The 19,439-nt window shown below is 39.5% G+C and overlaps 1 protein-coding gene and 1 long non-coding RNA gene across 39 annotated transcripts in view; both read left to right on the forward strand.

Annotated features, from left to right (window-relative positions):
* The first annotated feature begins 828 nt into the window (after nucleotides 1–828).
* Nucleotides 829–3,462, forward strand: LOC148880849 (uncharacterized). The gene is made up of 2 exons (XR_016110376.1): nucleotides 829–1,188; nucleotides 3,103–3,462. It is a non-coding gene; the product is annotated as an uncharacterized LOC148880849 (long non-coding RNA).
* Nucleotides 3,463–3,983: 521 nt separating this feature from the next.
* Nucleotides 3,984–19,439, forward strand: part of LOC148880850 (uncharacterized) — a 28,962-nt gene continuing 13,506 nt past the window's right edge. For 3 of the 38 annotated variants that reach the window (XM_088962948.1, XM_088962942.1, XM_088962949.1), the window contains exons 1-5: nucleotides 3,984–4,547; nucleotides 4,665–4,766; nucleotides 4,853–4,967; nucleotides 5,767–5,882; nucleotides 6,307–6,492. In XM_088962948.1, coding sequence (XP_088819074.1) covers nucleotides 4,426–4,547; nucleotides 4,665–4,766; nucleotides 4,853–4,967; nucleotides 5,767–5,787 — 360 coding nt within the window. In that variant the 5' untranslated portion in view covers nucleotides 3,984–4,425 and the 3' untranslated portion in view covers nucleotides 5,788–5,882; nucleotides 6,307–6,492. Of the gene's footprint in view, nucleotides 4,548–4,664; nucleotides 4,767–4,832; nucleotides 4,968–5,766; nucleotides 6,493–19,439 lie in introns of all 38 variants that reach the window. The other 35 variants (XM_088962934.1, XM_088962933.1, XM_088962944.1 and 32 more) reach the window with 25 other exon arrangements.

Here is a 19,439-nt window from a genome sequence, read left to right on the forward strand (position 1 = left end):
ACTTCCTTTCCCTACTTTTCTTTCAAATCAAACACAGCCTTAATTAATAATAAAGTTTAATTTATGCATCACACCGTTGCCTATTTGCGATAAAACCATGGGATAGGACTTAGGAGAGTAATTAATGTATATGAAACTGTTACATACCCAATAACTCATTTATTGATCCAGGTTTAAGGTTTTCACCACTTGTTCAGAATTGTAGGTTAATTGGCTTATGGGGTCTCACTGTATTGTTATTGTATGTGCAAGGGTTGAAAACTTGCCATTTGCTTGAATCCTTTGAAAGCTTAATAGATAGAGATCGGATTCGGTTCTCATTCATATATCTCCCATGAAAACATATACCAAGGACTAAATCATCCGAATTATGCTAGATATTACTCCATTAGTCTATACCATCCACCCAAGTTATCCAACCCGACCCGCATGTAAAATCGCATGCCCAACACGTAATGGTTGAGCTGGTTGAGCTCATTGGATTACAAAACTATCATCTTAAAGTCAGCTCTCACGTCAATCTCAACATACATCATGCATCCTATTCTGATTGACCCGCATGCTTTTACCATGTGACTTAGTAATGCACCTCTTTAAAATGGCCGGATCACACGGTGATTATTTTTGCGGGTAAGGGATCTTCTTAGGTTGGTAGCATTATACTTGGGTGTTGTACTGTTGGGTCTCGGCGCGCATTCCTGATGCCCGGCCGTTGATATTGATGTGAGAGCTGACTTTAGATTTTAGAACCGACCTATTTAATTTGCTGATCCAATGGGCTCAACCCAGCCCAACGTGTTGAGTTACGTTGGGACTTTAGGCGGCCGGGGCAGTTGGGTTGTATTTACGTTATTGTTGGTCCTTTGGCTTCTTTGAGCAGGTGTTTTTCACAAGTTACAACCGATCGAGGGGCCAAGAGGTATAACGATCCTTTCCATATCTATATATATATATATAAACAGACATACAAGACTTAGAGAGACGATGCAAAGGAAAGAAGAGATAAAAGATGGAGGAGAACAATAGGATTAGGAAAGGAAAGGAGAAGGAAGAAGGAGAAGAGAAAGGAAAGGTGGTGGAAAAGTTATGCAGGCGTTGTAAACAGACATTCGATCCTTCCACCAATCACACTTCTTCTTGCAGGTTTCATCCTTCCTTCTTCGTTTCTCGAAGGGACGATGATCAGAGGTCTTCTCTTTCCCTTTTTAATTAATTATTTGCTGTACAAGATTTCGTTTTTTGTAATATTTAGCTTTGAGATATTGTTACTGCTAGTAATAAAGAAAAAGGGTCATTTACATAGACACTCCCCTACATTTTCATGTATTTATTTATTAAAACTTGCCTTATAATATGTGCATAATTAATTTGTAATCGCTTTAATTTATTTAGCACTATTTTTCTTAGGAGTAGGAAATAAAGTTTCATGAAAACAATATTTTATTTATAAAAGTTAAGGATCTATTTGGCTCGCAGTCGGAATAGAAATTTAAATGGTTTATTCCCATAGTCTATTTGGTTCAAGCAATAATGGAAATAAAAACTGGAATCAATAAGAATGGGATTTCATTCCAAAGAGAGGGGCAGGGAATGGCCATTCCCTCAAATGGAGAAATGCCATTCCAGATTCCAGGAGAAATGGGAATGGAATTCCGATTCTGCCCAACCAAATAGTGGGAATCGGAATAGTCCATTCAGGCCCCTATTCCCACAAACCACACAGGGCATAAGTTTATTAGGGGTATTTTTGGAATAAAACCCTGTGCCTATGCCTTTTCATAATTTTTTTATTCAAGTTTTAAGAGATCACTTGATTATTCCCAAACAAAAATACAAATAATTCTAATTCATGATGGAAGGTCAATTTAAGTAAAACACGCAGCTTTCAAATTGTAGGGGTTGTTTTAGTAACATGCAGGCTATATGGTGGGTTTTAATAAATATGCGAAACTATATATAAGGGGTGTATGTGTGGACCCCAAATAAAGGTTATACTCTAACTTCAATCTAAATGGTTGATTGTTAATCTTTGAATAACTTCTTCAACGTTTTATTATTTTCAAATGACGGGTATTAATAGGAGTGGACGTTCCTTCCCCATAATTTCTAGTTATTTCTTAGCAATTTGTTTCATAGCTTTAATCCACAAAGTAAACAAGCCTACCATATCTCTATTTGTTTAATTTATTTTCTTTAGGCTCAATTTGGAAGGAGTACAAATATAAATATGTAGAGTGCAAAACTTTGTATTTTGTATTATTTTGTATGTATTTGCATTGCATTTGTACTCCTTTCAAATTGAGCTTTAGGAAAATGTTTAAATTTTGTCTATAATGTGTTTGGTTGCAATGCAAATAAATTTGTTCTGATACAAGACTATGGCAGTGCAAATGATTTAAGTGTAAATTCTGATATATTTTTCTTTCAAATTTTGGTTTATTTGGTTTGGTTACAGTACAATTAAAGTAAATTAAGACATGAAACAAAATAAAGTAATACACAAAACAAAGTTAAACAAGAACTTGCATTTTTTTCATTTACACTCTTATGCAATTGTAATTGTGCAAATAAAATTGCACTGCAATCAAACACAGCTTAAGGCTCAGTTTGGAAGCAGTACAAATGCAAATATGTACAGCGCGTAAATAGATACAAAATATAAGGTTTTGCACTCTACATATTTGCATTTATACTCCTTCCAAACTCAGCCTAGTTTTTCAGGTATGCCTTCTTAACATCATAGCCGGACCCTTGTTAGTCATTCTTTCCAATTTTTCCTAAAAAGTAGAGTATTAGTTTCATTCTTTTTCTTGCTTTTAATTATTAATACAAAAAGTGATGCTGTTTAGACCAATAAAAGCTTTTGCTACATGTAGACTACTTGATCCAGAGAATATACAGTATTTTGTTTCTTTAATTTGCTTCATTCTTGGTATGATGTGGAAGGAGTACAAATAAAAATATGTAGATTGTAAAATCTTGTATTTTGTATGTATTTATACTGTATATATTTGTATTTATATTCTTTCCAGACTGAGCCTTTATCATTTTAATTGTAGAGGTACCCATTTTCTTACTCCTTTATACATTTTGCTGCTAAAGGTACTATGAATTGGGACCTGATGAACCTCCTTACGCTGCTAACTTCTATGAGTGCTGTGGCGCTGAAGACCCTGATGCTTTAGGCTGCAAAACTGATTCCCATATAACTTATGATGAATCTGAAGATCAGGAAGTTACTTAGCGTAGCCCACTCTTTGACGAGTTCTATTGGATTGGGGTGTTTTTACATCCAAAGTGAAAATTTATATGTATTAATGTATATATACATACATACATACATGCATAGTGGTTTTATTTTGTTATTGATTTAAAATTGATATTGGCTTCTCTTGACTAGCAATTTCTCGGTATTCCTCTTCTTATTTTCTAATAAAGTTTATATTGATCTGTGTTGTGCTTTACATCCTTCGAAAATAGAAATGAATAATTTCATGTGGCAGCATAACAAGCTATAAGTCATTTATGCATATTATTTAATATCAAAGTCATATTTAGGTAGATTACCAAAAAAGAATAAAAAGGTTGGATTTGGGTTATTTGAATATGTTTCATTGTACTCTTAAGGCTGGGTTGGATAAAATTGCAAAATGCTTATGTACCAACGTGAAGGCAAACTTTGAGTGCAATCTGGGTTCAGAGTTGAAGCAAACTTTGCTTCCATTTTGGATGTGAAAAAGCAATAAAAAAAAACAAATTTACTTTCTTTTCAGTACAAAGAATACTCTTTATAGTTTTATCAACCCCATGAAAAATCAAACTAGAGTACAAATTCATCTTGATTCTGCATTTGCACTAGACATCCTGTTCATGGCCTGGTTGGGCTTTGCTTTTGATAAAATTTAAATGGGCCTAGCCCGAAGCCCGAAGCCCCGAACCTAAAACATTGTAAAGTTGAGATTGAACCTGAAACAACCGTTGATAACGGCCGTGGTTCCGCGCGATTTGTCCGGTTATAACTTATAAGGGACTGGAGCCCAAAATGTCCAAACGAGTGGTCTGGCTTCGCGCTGAAGCAATCGTTTTTTGGTGACTCGCTGAAGCAATCGAACATTTAAGCTGTGTCGGTCCACTGGGAAAGGTTGGGGTAGGATCGAAAGAAAAGTAGAATAGAAAACGGAAAAGAGGACGCCGGTAGAGGGTAGACGTCACACCAAGTAGACCATCCTCTCTCTCTCTCTCTCTCTCTCTCTCTCTCTACTACTACAAATACTGCTACTCTTTCCTTGATTTTTACCTTTTAGCTCCAGAATTCCGGTCCTTCAAACTCAAACCAATAAATAAAGGCCTTGATTCTGAATCTACGGCAGCCATCCAGCATTTCCCTGCAAATCCTGGTTTCTCCTGCATCGATTTGACGGTAACATGTGGTTCGAGATCTTGTGGGGATTGGTTGTTTTCCGCCTGCTCCGACGATTTTTCTACGATGATGACATTTTAGAAATCGAAACCACCGATTCCGATTCCAAGTTCCTGGTTGCAAGCAGGTGGGTTGTTCTGTCTCTGTCTCTTGGAAACCCTAATTGCATCTTACATAGAGAAACCGTAAAATTGGAGAAATTTTACCGGGCAAATCTTTGATGTTCTGGGTATGCATTCTATAGGATAGAGAAGCTTTATGGTGGCAAAGTGTATCTCGGACTTCGAATTCCGGACGCCGACACGGGTTCTCGACAAAACATCCACATGGTTCTCGTGACCAAAGGGTTAGGCTTTTTGCTTTTCTGGATTGAATTCCGTGTGTGAACTTACCTATATTTTTAGTTTCTTAGGTATAGTTTCGGCTTTTCAGAGAAGCAGTGGTGATTGCAGTCAAGAATTTTTCGGGTTTTGTGGGAATTGATGCTGATGGAAGCTGGGTTTGCACAAGCAAGAGTAAATACAAGACAGAGAGGCATCCTGATCCTGTCAGTCTCAATCGTTGGATTCTTCCCAGTTTTCCTGATAGATTCAATATTCTTTTTTTAAGTACATTCTAGTTATTTTGCTACTTGGAACCAAAGACCAGAGTCTGGCACCCCTCGTATAATAGACAAGCCACTATTGCCTAGTGAAAATGCTATTATTTATTTATTTGAAAATTCTTTTGTGTTGCTAATTCTGCTTTTCGTTTCATCTTGTTGAGCTTTTGGCCTATAAATTGAACTAATTATTTAAGTGGATTAAATGCAATTGATCTCTTAAAAGAATATTTTAAATCCTAAATTAGTACCGGGATGATCTTTATCATCCATTCAATTGGTGTATAAATATGTTAGGCAACTTATTTGATATTTTGTTAATTTGTTTAAGTGGTTGACTGAAAACAGTAGTTCAGAATGATATATATGTAATTTTGCTGCAATTTTTACACATCCTACCACTTCAAAACATTGATTTGATCTTATTCTTTTAGTAATATATCCACACACGTTTTGCATTTCTGAATTAGACATCAACTAAACTGATTCTGTATTTGAATTCTAAAATAGAAAATCAGCCAGAAAAAACAAAAAGTTACAATACTGTAGAACTTATAGGAGAACATCAACCTTAGTCTTCATTAGACACTTAACTTATTCCAAATTGTCATTAGCAGAAAAGTATGGTTCAATTGTGCTGTGTTTGTTTTTTTTTTTTGGCATCATATGCAGGACTTTCTGTGCAAAACAAAGTAAAATATGGACTTGTCCACAATTTTAACTTAACCATCATTTATTTATTCAGGTTGTTGAAACTAAAAGGTAAGTTGCAGTTCTTGAATCATACCTGGAACAAAGGGGAGTAACATTGCCAGAAGGATACTTGTCTGGAAAGGTTGTACTCCCAAATCCAAATTGCAGGTGTGCATTAGAATCTTTCTTTACTGTTTTTTTGGGAAAAGATGTGTTATTTCCTACATAAACAAATTCTTATCCAGCTCATCAACAAGGTTCTAACTTATCGGTGAAGGCCTTAGAGGAGTCTTAATGGATAGTGGACTGAAGGTATTAATGAGAAAGAGGACTAGTAAAGTTTCTCACCTTTACTTCTAGTGAGGTAAGGAAGTACAGGCTGTGGATTGGATTGAATGTTGACTGTTGGCTGTCCAATCATTTGGCAGTGCCTGTGTACATATATTTATAATTTCTGTGATTGTTAAGTTGTTAACATATATTTATGATTCATAACTTTCATAAGTGTAAATAATCTGGTTTCCAAATGACCCACAAATGTGTTTCTTCATTTACTGAAACTTTAGCTTTATTTTTCTGTTTCATTTTCTAGGACCATTCACTCAATAAGTTTCCCATCAGAGGTCATTTCTTTTGATGAATGGATACAACTTAAGCCAGAGCCCAAAAGTATGTTTTCTGGTTGGTTTAAGGATGCATTTCGGGGAGAAAAGAAGATGTATGATGCAGTACATCAGAAGCTTCATTTTGTTCTCAGTACAGCTCCAGTGTGGGATAGGTTTGCTCCAATCCCAACTTAGCAATATATTATTATATATTTTTTACATCATCAGATGTCAATATGATTTGGAGAGAAACTAATTCATTGGTTGTCATAAAAATTTAAATATGCTGCCTTGGAGATTTTTTATGCTGTAACTCTATCTAATGCAATAGTTGTATCCTATAGAACTCCAACATCCATTCTTTTCTACCGGAAAAAAAATTCCCATTTTATGCAGTCTGCCTTATTTTCTAGAGGTAACCTGCATCCTCAATGGCTTATCTCACTGGTTTTAATTTGAGTTCATATCGCATTTTTATTTACTCAATTGCAAGAAACAGAAACACGAAGTATGAAGTTTTGCTATGGGGTCGTCTCCGTCGAAGATGGAGTCATCTCTTTAAAACTTCAAGTTCAACTGTCTCTGTAGCTGGAGCCGACGCAAGTAGCCATTAACCGCAAGTTCCTAGGAGCACGTTGGATTGCCAACGCAAATGTATAGCTATTGGTTCCAAAACTTTTGAACTGGTTACAAATTGGCATCCCGGGGATGGTGAGTTGGTGATCACAGAGCGAGGAAGAGGGGCTTGGACTAGAATTTCTCTGAAAAAGGAAGAGGCTCTCTGGACAATGGGTGGGCTGGAAAAAATCCTAGAAAATCGCTTCAAAACCTTTGAACCATTAATGCGAGTGGACAGGGGAAGGATAATTACTATCCTAGTTGCAGAAAATATATGGGGAAGATTCATCAGACTGAGCCATTGGGAGGGAGCAAGTAGAATGCGAAGTATCTGCATTCCTGAAGAAACTAACTCGTTTGGATGAGAAACAATGATAAGTGTTTTAAAATCTGTTCTCACCAATAAGGGCAAGACAAACTTGGGCATCTCGTCATCAGAGGAGTTTCCGAATTTAGAGAAAGGCAGGAGTAGAGTGGTGAAGGTCGGAGGTCGTGCCTTCATCTCCATGGTCCACCGATCTGGTCCGTTTGGAACTTGGAAGACTGCCTTCATCTGCACCAAACTAGAGGAGTTACCTTGGAGAGAGGTTGAGTTAGGTCTCTCAGCAAATCTGCACTCCCCAAAGTTGTTAACTGTGAAACCCTTCAAGTCAAACAACGGTCGGGTTTGCCCCTGTTAGAGTACAAAAAACAGGGGTATTTTGGTCATTTGGGTTTATCTATTTGAGAGTGAAAGGTCTGTTTTGTTTAAGTTTAAGTTATGTGTCCCATCACTTGTGAGGGACAATATGGTCTTTCTTGTAACTATGTTATTGGAGAAAAATACAAGTGGGTCGACTAGAGAGAGGACTGATTTCCTCTACTGGCCGAACCCTTCTTCTTCTCCTCTTCTTCTTCTTCTCTTCCTTCTCTACTGTAACCTAGGACTAAATAAGGTTTTCACATGGTATGAAAGAGCATGTAACAAGTTCAGATCTGCTCGTCTTGCTCTTTTATTCTGGTTCACCCAGTTTTTTTTTTTATTGTCCTCTTCTCTAGGGTTTTGCAGATTTCTCAAGAACCACTGGGAGATTAAGGGGAAGGTTGAAAAGGAGTGGTCGTTTTTCTCTGTAGGAGGCCTTCATGCCTCTGGTTTGTGGTGCAATGGCTGTTTGTGGTGATTGGTAGGAAGATCTCTATCCGATGGTATGAAGAGAGCAGGTTTGGGTGAATAGTGTTAAGCTGAGTACAAGTTGGTTCTGTAGAGTGCAGTGTAAGTGTTTGGTTTAATGGCTGAGTGATTTCAGCCCTTGTATTTGGTGTGTGAATGGTTCTGCAGTGTGCAGTATAGGTGTTTGATTTAATGATTGAGTGATTTCAGCTCTTGTATTTGGTGTGTGAGTGGTTCTGCAGTGTGCAGTACAAGTATTTGATTTAATGACTGTGTGATTTCAGCTTTTATATTTGATGTGTAATGTGTATTTGAAGAAGTTGGTGGTGCTGAAAGTGAGATAAGTTTTGTGGAAGTGCATAAGGTTGTGCTGAATATTTGAAGGTGAATACTCTACATATAGCAGTGATTTCTTTGTGAGGTAAGGTGAATTAGTTAAGATGGCATCGATTGGAGATGGGAATGACAATAAAACAGGCATTATGATTTCTCCAGATTACCTAAATGTTCAAATGACATCTATTAAGTTGAATGGTGAGAATTATGTGCCGTGGGAAAAATCTGTGGAGGTGTTTTTAAAAGCAAGAAAAAAAAGTAAAACATGTGAGAGAGGAGAAACCCTCCTCTAATTCTCTAGGGTTTAGTGACTGGGAATAGGAAGATGCACAAATAATGACATGGCTGTGGAATAGGATGGAACCAAAAATTAGCGTGAACTTTATGTTTCTAGATACAACTAAAGAAATGTGGGATCATGCTAAGAAGCCGTATTCCGGGCAAGACAATACAACTAGGGTGTATCAATTGTACCAAGAGTACTTTAATCTTAAGCAAGGCAGTCAAAGCTTGGAGGAATACTATGCAAGTCTGAGGAATATCCGAAATGAGCTCAATGTGTATCATCCTCGAACACAAGATGTTCATATTCAGCAACAATAGTGTGAGCAACTTGATGTGACAAGGTTTCTGGTGGGTTTGAAGGCTGAATATGAACCTGTCTGAGCACAAATACTAGGGGGTTTGCTCTTCCCTCGCTTGAAGAAGTTTTTGCCTATCTTAGGAGGACATCTATTGAGTCTATAGAGCATTCTTCTCTCTTAGACAGACCTGGTTTTGTGGTGATTGGAGGGGGGGGGGGCGTGGAAATAGAGGAGGTGGTGGTGGTCGTGGACTTTGAGGTAACCGTGCTGGTCCCATGTTTAACCGTGCTGGTGGCCAGAGTGGAGGTCGGGACTTAAGGGGAGGTCGTGGTAAAGGAAGAAGTAATGCCCCTAGGAAGTGTACATATTGTGGATTAGAGGGGCACATGGTTAATTTCTGCTATGATTTACATGGTCCACCCAACACTTGGGCTAACCATGCTATGACTAAGGGTAGTGGTACAGCTACTGAAAGTCAACAAACTGACCCAATCCCCTCCACATCTACTGGTGTTTCTGGGAAGGATATGGTGAGTGTACCTCATGCAGTATATGAGCAGTTCTTTCAGACATCTTCGCAGTAAAATACAACTACCCTTGCCCATTTAGGTATGGCTTGCTTGGCTTCCAAGCTTTCACACTAGATCATTGACTTCGGAACCTTGGACCATATGTCTTGGACTCCTAATGTATTTCCTTCTCTTTCTCAGTCCTCCACATCTCAAACAGTTACTCTTGCTAATATTCTACATCTCTTATCTGTGGTGTTGGTGATGTTGATCTCTCATTGTCTTTATCATCTGCTATATATGTCCCCAAGTTCCCTTTTAACCTTATGTCTGTTAGTAGATTAACCAAGTCACTTAATTGTTCCATAACCTTTTATCCCTCTTCTTGTGTGTTTTAGGATCTCAAGACAAGGATGAAGATTGGTGGAGGGCATGAGGCAAGTGGATTGTATTACCTTGATGGTGGTGGGCCCTCCAATAGCTTTTCAGTTGTCTCTTACTCCTCTTCAATGGCACTGTAGACTTGGTCATCCTTCTCTCAAGGCTCTGAAGTTGTTGGTTCCTTCCTTGAATCATCTTTCATCTTTGGATTGTGAGTCATGTCAGGTTGGGAAACATCATAGAGTCTCTTTTAGTCCAAGAGTTGATAGTCGTGTCTTGAGTTCATTTCTTTAGTTCATTCTGAAGTCTGGGGTCTGATCAAAGTGATGTCATACAATGGCTATAAGTATTTTGTAATTTTTGTTGATGACTTTTCAAGGATGACATGGATTTATCTTATGAAAGGTCGCGGTGAATTGTTCTCTATTTTTCAAAAATTTTATGCTGAAATACGTACCCAATTTGGTGTTCATATTAAAAAGTCTTCGCTCCAATAATGCCAAAGAGTACACCTCAATACCATTTCAACAATACTTAGAGCACCATGGGATAATTCATCAAGCTTCTTGTGCCTACACCCCACAACAGAACGGTGTAGCTGAATGGAAAAATTGACATCTCCTTGAAACTGCTCGGTCTTTGATGCTTAATATGAATGTCCCAAAGCATTTTTGGAGTGATGCTATCCTCACATCCTGTTTTCTCATCAATCGGATGCCCATGTCCATCCTTAGAAGTCAATCCCCCTTCTCGGTGTTGTTTCCCACATTGTCTCCATTTCCTCTTACCCCAAGAGTCTTTGGATGTGATTGTTTTGTTCAAAACTTGGGGCCTAGTTTAGACAAGTTAGATGCACGAGCTACTAAGTGTATCTTCCTTGGCTACTCAAGGACTCAGAAAGGGTATAAGTGCTATAACCCTAACTTCCATAAGTCATTTGTGTGCCCCGATGTCACATTCTTTGAATCGGTTCATTTTTTCTCGGATACTATGGTTTCTTCTCCTTCCCCTGTAGTTCCTCTTCCCATCCCTGTTGCAAATCCCCTTCCCGTGGTTCCCATTCCAGTTGCAGATTCACCTCCTGTGCCAGTTACTACTGAGAGGCCACCAATCAGACAAGTGTATACTCACAGAAGAGCATCGGCCCCTCCTCCAATTCAGCCCTCGTCGACAGATCCTGTCATTGCTTCTTCTCCCTTGGACCTTGATCTTCCTATTGCCCTGTGGAAAGGTAAACGCACTTGTACTTCTCATCCTATTTCACACTATGTTTCAACTACTCACCTTTCTGCTTCTCATCGCGATTTTATATCATTTGCTATCATCTGTTTCCATTCCCAAGACTGTCCAGGAAGCCCTTACCTCCCTAGGGTGGTGGCAAGCCATGGAAGAGGAACTCTCTGCTCTACAACACAATTACACGTGGGAAGTCACTGCTCTTCCTCTTGGTAAGCATGTTGTTGGGTGTAAGTGGGTTTACACAGTGAAGTATCTTCCAGATGGCAGTGTGGAGCGATTGAAGGCCAGGTTAGTGGCCAAGGGCTATTCTCAGCTGTATGGTGTGGACTAGATGGAGGCATTTTCTCCTGTGGCTAAAATTGGTTCAGTTCGGGTGTTGATTTCATTAGCTGTTATGTATGATTGGCTTCTTGTGCAACTTGACATAAAAAATGCTTTCCTACATGGTGATCTCATTGAGGAAGTGTATATGGAGTAACCGCCAGGGTTTGTTGCTCAGATGGAGGATGGTAAGGTTTGTAGACTCAAGAAGGCAATTTATGGATTGAAACAATCTCCACGCGCATGGTTTGGTAGGTTCAGTGAAGTAGTGAAAGACTTTGGGATGAAACAGTGTCAGGTAGATCATTTTGTATTCATCCATGACTCAAAAGATGGGAAAATCTTGCTAGTGGTGTATGTGGATGATATTGTCATAACTGGGAGTGACAGTAATAGGATTGATAGGTTGAAGAAGTTCCTACAGGACCATTTGGGTAAAATGAAGTACTTCTTGGGAATAGAAGTTGCAAGGTCAAGGCATGGAATTAACTTATGTCAAAGAAAATTTGTTCTTGACTTACTTGAAGAAACAAGACTGTTAGGTGCTAAACCAGCAAAGGCTCATACCACATGTGAACTAGTATGGTTGAAGAACTCGCTACAAGAGATGGGGTTCTCGGTTGACAAACCCATGAGACTATACTGTGATAACCAAGCTGTTGTTCACATGTCTTCCAACCCAGTCTTCCATGAGAGAACCAAGCATATTGAGGTCGATTGTCACTTTGTGAGAGAGAAAGTGATAAGTGGAGTGATAACCACATCTCATGTGAGCTCAAGAAATCAGTGGGCAGATCTCTTTACAAAGGGATTGTCTCGGGGCAGAGTAGATTATATTTGTGACAAGCTGGGACTATATGACATATACTCTCCAGCTTGAGGGGGAGTGTTAGAGTACACAAAACAAGGGTATTTTGGTCATTTGGGTTTATCTATTTGAGAGTGAAAGGTTTGTTTTGTTTAAATTTAAGTTGTGTCCCATCACTTATGAGGGACACTATGGTCTTTCTTGTAACTATGTTATTGGAGATAAATACAAGTGGGTCAACTAGAGAGAGGACTGATTTTCCTCTACTGGCCGAATCCTTCTTCTTCTTCTTCTCCTTCTCTACTGTAACCTAGGACTAGTTAAGGTTTTCACAGTCCCATTGGAGGATTTAGTGAGCAAGTGGGCAAGACTGGGTTCGGTTTTTTGTTTATGAGAAGAAGGTGCTGATGGGGCGGTGGTGGCCGAAAGTGAATGCAATCCCTGCTTCTCTAAGTTTTAATGGTTGGTTAACGATACACGGTCTGCCCTTTCATCTTTGGACAATAGAGGTTTTCAGTCTCTTAGGAAGCCTTTGCGTTGGCCTAGAAATGATTGATGAAAAAACAAGTGGCTTCTAGGAACTTCATTTTGCCAGGATTAGGGTGAGAGGTAGAGGAGTCTATGAAGTGCCTCATGTAGTTCCTATCCTCGACAGAGATGTTTGGCTCTATTGCTCACTTGAGGTGGAGAAGACGAATGAGTCAGTACAGAGGTTAGTCGAGTCAACTCACCAGATTGGTGTCAGTACACGTGGCGTGGAAAGGGAGGTTGACGTGCCATCTGCCTCTAAGATGAAGTTGTTAGACAGTCTTGTATGCCCTTAGCTTCAATCGGATTTGATGTACTTTTGTTATTTAGTGGAAATAACTTAAAGTGCATGTTTGATTCATGTTGTTTGGTATAATTCTGTGTAAGACCCTAAAACTGGACACTTATAGAAACTTGTGTTAGTTTTAAATGTTCACAGCCATTGGATAAGTCTGGGGAGATTTATCCTGTCAAGGCTGATACTGGTGTGCCACCAAGTGTTGGGATGGCTTGAACCCTTGAACCAGACCAGATTTCTAGTATTGCCCTAGACCTTGGAGACAGATGGGCAAAATTGGAAAGTTACACCTGACCCCTAGATTCGATTATGACACATCACTAGGTGTCGGATCGGGCTGTCTTTGATGTGTCAATCAATGAGATCCTTAGTGGGGGTCAAAACCTGGACATGTTGGGGCAGTCTGAGAATTCATCTGAGTGAGTGGTCATAGTGACAGGATCAGCCCCTTTGTCGGACAATGGTAATGATTGGTAATGCACTCTCTCTTATGGAAACCAAACTGCCGGCAGTTGATTTCAATCGTTGGAATTTTGTTTTGCAAAATAAGATATATATAAACGTATATGTACGGTTTCAAAAGATTTGCAAAAGGTTTTAATTCCCGGGATCCATGTGAGTAGAGAGTGCGGCACTGTTCCTTGTAGCCGAAAGAGAGGTCTTCTCTTGTCGGGCAGTGCTTGATCATTAATGGCTGAGAGGTTAAGTGTAAGACCATTTAGGATAATACCTGATGGGCTAATCTTGCACCTGCCCACAGTCCCTGGGTTTTTATAAGATGGCTTGGCCTAGGGACCACTTAATGTAAGTGTTGGGCCCATAGGGTCCATGTGATGGGCTCAAGGGGGTCATTGAGTCTTTCAGTGAATTCGGCTGGGCCTTGTAATAAAGGCTGGGCTGAACCCATGTGGCTGTTGTGTAGATCAATGCTTGGGTCCCACGCCATACAAAGAAGCCCAACTGGGCAGCAGGTTGGAAACTAGTTAAACACTGAACACTTAATGGGCCAAAAGCCCATTTCGAACTGGGCTGATATGATCACCAGTTCATAGGGCGAATCTGAGATTAGTATTAGTAAAAGGATTGGGTCTTTGACCTTATCCACTCTAAGAGACCAAATTCAAATTAGATTTGAATCTGGTAACCTCCTGATAAGATCAGGAGTTAACTAACTTAATCTGCAGATAGGATTAAGATTAACCTCTATCTAAATACTGATTTGGATTGGGATAACTCCCAAAATATTGAGAGTTTGTTAATCAAGAAGAAAGAGGAGAAAACCCTAGCAGAAATATCAGATTTCGAACTAGGGGGTTTGAGTAAGCAAGAAACACATCATGCAATCTGAGATTTGATCTCTCACAGACTCCAGAGAGAAGAGACAATTCTGCCTTCTTCGTCCCTGGACTTCTCCTCCTTCAGCCGCCGCCACTACCTATTGGAAGATTGGATCTTTGCAGCAACAGGAAGTCAAGAAAGTAGTTCTTGACAATAGTTTTGCAAGAAAGACACTAGGATTCGGTGTTCAAGGTTTCCAGAGGGTTCTTGTGAAGAATCCAGTGTGTAGGACGCACTCTGCTGGTTCCGTTCCATCCACAGTTGTGTCATCTTCAGCAGGAGCGGATCTTGGTTACTTCATTGGGCGTGAACACCAACTTTGGGAGATATTATTTCTCCGGATTAGGTATAATCCTTCCTGTTTCCTTTTGGTTCAGATCTGGTTTGTTTATGGTTCAAGTAGGATCCTTGAATAATGTATTCTAAATTTAGGGAATATGATTCCCAGTTGGAAGAATGTAGGAAATTTTTTTGAAATTCGCCCCCCATTCCGCACCTTTCTTGGTGTCCATTAGATGGATCCTACCATTCTTTCAGAAGTTGTGTGTGACTCCAGACAAACAAGAAGAGATTTTTTTCATACAAAAGAAAAGAAAAAAGAAGAAACCATAAAGGAAATCTGGTGGGAATGGGGAGGGAGCTCGAACAAGAAAATAAACTTTTAATCAAGTTTCAAAATTCAAGCAGAAAGCTTTGCAAGGGGAGAAGGACAGTAGATGTCGGGTGGGCGGCCCTTCCAAAGCCCGACCCGACCGAGCAATCCAAACCCCTTCCGTAACTCATGACTGGCCTGAGCTAGTGGGCCGAATAAAGACAAGCCCATACTGAATGTTTTCACGAGGAAAACAACTATGTTAGCCCTGTTGTTACTTTTATGTATCTAGGCGAAGACCTTCTAAATACCCCTCTATCAGTAGGAGGGAAAGCAAGAGATGCTAATCGCCGTCTAACACCTTTGCTTTCAGGGAGTTTGAGTTCAGATAGAGAAGACATGGAAGAGGAGTCTGTTTCTGAGTTGAGTTCGTATGAATCTGAGGAAGACGTTGATGGCTGGGAGATGGCTCTAAAAAGAGCTCAATCATTATTTGAGAACAGGGAACACTGGGGCAGTGTGGAAATTCTAGAGCCGATGTAGCTTGTGAATCCAGATTATGGCTGCTTTGGTCCTAAACACCTTGAGAAAGGAGGAAAGACTGAATTTGCAGCAAATTCCAAACCAGGCCTTTCGTCTAACCTCTTTACTTGCTCTCCCTGTATTAATTATTCTCCCTCCTCCTCTGTACTTGAGCCTCACTGTGTATCTTTTGTGTCTCTTGATTTATTTAGGTGATGGTGGACTTCTATCCCAACCCTTGGCATGTCCCTCTAAACAAGCTTTAACTTTGAAGACTTGCTTGAATATTGCCGATCAAGAGAACAATAGGGAAGACACTAAGCAGCAGATAGGAACAAAAGGAAGCAGCAAGGGGAAGAAGTTGGTACTTGGGGTAAAGAAAGGGACAATTAGAGAGCTTAAGAGACTCCATTGGAGCTTTATCGACCAAGGAACTGGGCCTGTAAACAGCACCGGTAGAAGGATAGTTAAGGAAAAGAAAGGTGTCGGCAAATCATGAAGATCTTAAGTTGGAATGAAGGGGGCTTGGAGGGAATTTGAAGAGAAATTTGGTGAAAGACACTCTAAGGAGAGAAGACCCAGACATAGTGTTCTTACAAGAAACAAAGAAAGAAGTAATGAAAAAAAATTTGATTAAAGCAATTTGGGGAATCAGAGGAAGGAAATGGGCAAACCTTCCTGCAAGGGGAACTGTGGGAGGAATCCTAATTATGTAGAAAGAAGAAGTGGTTACTGGAATAGAAGTGGTCAAAGGAGAGTTTACTGTTTCAGTCCTTTTCACAAATACTTCTGATGGATTCAACTGGATTATGACTGGAGTGTATGGGCCAAATTTTCCTTCTCAGAGAGGGAGGCTATGGGAGGAATTGGATTCCCTGCATGAGTTTGATAACTTTGCCTGGTGTGTTAGTGGTGATTTCAATGTCACAAGATTCTGTAGTGAGAGCTCAAACAGTAGGAGAGTAGCGAGAAGTATGAAGGACTTCTCTGAGTTCATTGCTAGACACAACCTTAGAGATCCCCCTCCCCCCCACCCTCAACAATGGCTACTTTACCTGGTCAAACATGAGGGAATGTGTGATAAGTAGCAGATTGGATAGATTCCTCATGACCAATGATTGGGAGGAACACTTTCCCAATTGTGTGCAATTAATTAAGCCTCACTGGATCTCTGGTCATTGGCCGGTGGTGCTCCAGAATGAAATCTTTAGGAAGGGAAGGGCTCCTTTTAGGTTGGAGAAGGGTTGGACTGTGCATAAGGACTTTTAGCAATGAGTAGCTTCTGGTGGGAGGAGTGCAGAGTGGAGGGCTGGGCCGGGTTCCGATTTCAGTAGAGGCTAAAACACCTGGAAAGGAAACTAAAAGCTTGGGGTAAAGAGGAGTTCAAGATTTTTGTGGAAGAGAAGAATAAGCTAATTCAAGAGATTGATGATCTGGACCAAGAGAGCAAACAGGGAATTTGAATGCAGAGGGTAGAAGCTGAAGAGAAGTTATTAGAAGGGAGTGGGAGAAAATTATATCAAGGGAGGAAATCTATTGGAGACAAAGGTCTCGAGTGAGATGGCTGAAGGAGGGAGATAATAATTCAAAGTTCTTTCATAGCTATGCTTCAGGGAGAAGAAAAAAGAACTACATCTCAAAACTGAGGGTGGGGCAGAGAGAAGTAGAAGACAAGGAAGAATTTCAGAAGTCATCATGCAGTTTTTCAAAGGGCTCTACTCAAAGAATGGTACTAGCAGAATTCCTCTAAACAGATGGGAAGGCCCAAGATTGTCTGAAGACAAAAGGGTGTGGCTAGAAAGACCTTTTGAAGAACAAGAGATTAAAGAAGCAGTTTTTAAGATGAACGGTGATAGAGCTCTTGGACCAGATGGGTTACCTATTCTTTTCTACCAACTTTGTTGGGACACAATCAAGTCTGATCTAGTGGAGGTATTTGCAGACTTCTACCTATCAGCCATTGTGAACAAGGGAAACAACTCAACATTCATCACCCTAGTGCCAAAGAAAGAGGGATCCTTAGAAGTTAAGGATTTTAGACTTATCAGTTTGGTGGGAAGCTTATACAAAATAATAGCGAAAGTGTTGGTTACCAGACTAAAGGAGGTGCTGAATGATCTAATTTCAAACAACCAATTTGCTTTTTGTGCAAGGAAGACAGATTACTGATAGCATTCCAGTGGCCAATGAATGTATAGAAGAAAGAAGACAAAGTGGCAAGCCAGGGGTAATAATCAAGTTGGACCTTGAAAAGGCCTATGACAAAGTGGATTGGGATTGCTTGTTAGAGATACTAAGTCTAAGAAGTTTCGGTAGAAGGTGGATGGGATGGATAAAAGGGTGCATTAGCTCTGCTTGGTTTTCAGTCCTGATTAATGGGGAACCTACTGGTTACTTTAATGCAAACAGGGTTTTGAGACAAGGGTGCCCTCTCTCCCCACTTCTCTTCACTTTGGTGGCGAATGTACTTAGTTACTTGATACAAGAAGCGAGGGAGTTAAATTTGCTGAAAGGCTTTAAGATAGGTAGGGAGGCAGTTCCGGTTTCTCAGTTGATGTTTGCAGATGACATTATTCTTTTTTTGGAAGCGGATTGGGGGAACATTTCCATCTTAAAGAGAGTGTTAAATAGTTTTGAGATGGTGACTGGACTTAGATATAATTACTCTTTAAAGCAGCATTGTGGGGCTGAATGTTGGTGACCCTCAAAGCAGGGGATTGAACTGTTTAAATGGGATGAAAGAAGAACCTTAGATATGTCTGCATAAAGTGATTAGGAGGTTAGTTTAGTGCTGAAATTCCTGCAATATGCAGAAATTTCTAGAAAGATTACAAAAAATCAATATCTCTAGATTGGAATGGAGTTTCTTTGAACTGTTTCAGAGGAAAGGTTAGGTAAGTCAACCAAAGCAAGGGATGTTTAAATGTGATGAATTAGATTTGGTTTTCATCAACGTATGGTAGGGAAATTCTAGAGAGGCAAGCTTTTCCCTCTAGAAAGGTTTGTGGATGTTGAGACTCAAAGGAGCGGAGAGGAGACTTACCTGGGATCAAACTCATCCCTTTAATCAATGTTGAAAGATGATTTTCTATTACCTATTCCATGGTATTTGATTACTGTGAGTGGTTGATCTCCTTGAATGTTTTGCAACCTTGCACACATATATACTGTCTAGAGTTAGCCAAACTACTTTCTGAATTAGAAAAACTCAAAATTTCAATTCTGCCATTCATAAACTGACTCAAAGAAAACTAAATAACTCGTGAGCCTACTCTTGTTGTGTAGCCCCATGAAAAAAAAAAAAAGCCCTCTCAAGCTGAACTAGACAACTCAAACTAATAGGTTGGATCCCATAGACATGTTAAAATGATCAATATTGGCCAAAAATACAAAAAATACATAAAAATTCCAAAAAAATCCAATTTGACTATTTAGCTCCTGCATGTGGTATATTTATCTTTTTCTTTTTCTTTTGAGTACAGTAAAGTAAATTTTGTTAACACAAAGAAAAAGATGAACATAATACAAAAAGGGTCAGGCAAAAACTCTTTAATATAGTGAGAGACTGTATGCCCATAACTTTTTTCTGTGGCAGCAGTAAGATTATGATTAATTATATAAAGGAAACTGCATATATTAGTCATATTCAAATCTAACAAACGCTCATGAATGAATTCAATGTGGGAATCCAATCAAACAGGAATAAGTTAACCAACTTCTTAACTATGTTGACCATACCATATTTATTTTGGAAAATCAAAGTATTTTTCCTGACACTCCAACATGATAGGAATGGAAGAAAAGCCTTGAAGATTGAAACTAAGGAGCTGCTATTTGAGGAGCTGAGATTAAATGGTCAGCTGAGCTTGAAGATCAGGAAAGCAAAGAGAGGGATG

This window comes from Nelumbo lutea, chromosome 1 (assembly GCF_056320005.1).
Source record: "Nelumbo lutea isolate HS-2025 chromosome 1, American lotus-T2T, whole genome shotgun sequence".
Classification (NCBI taxonomy): domain Eukaryota; kingdom Viridiplantae; phylum Streptophyta; class Magnoliopsida; order Proteales; family Nelumbonaceae; genus Nelumbo; species Nelumbo lutea.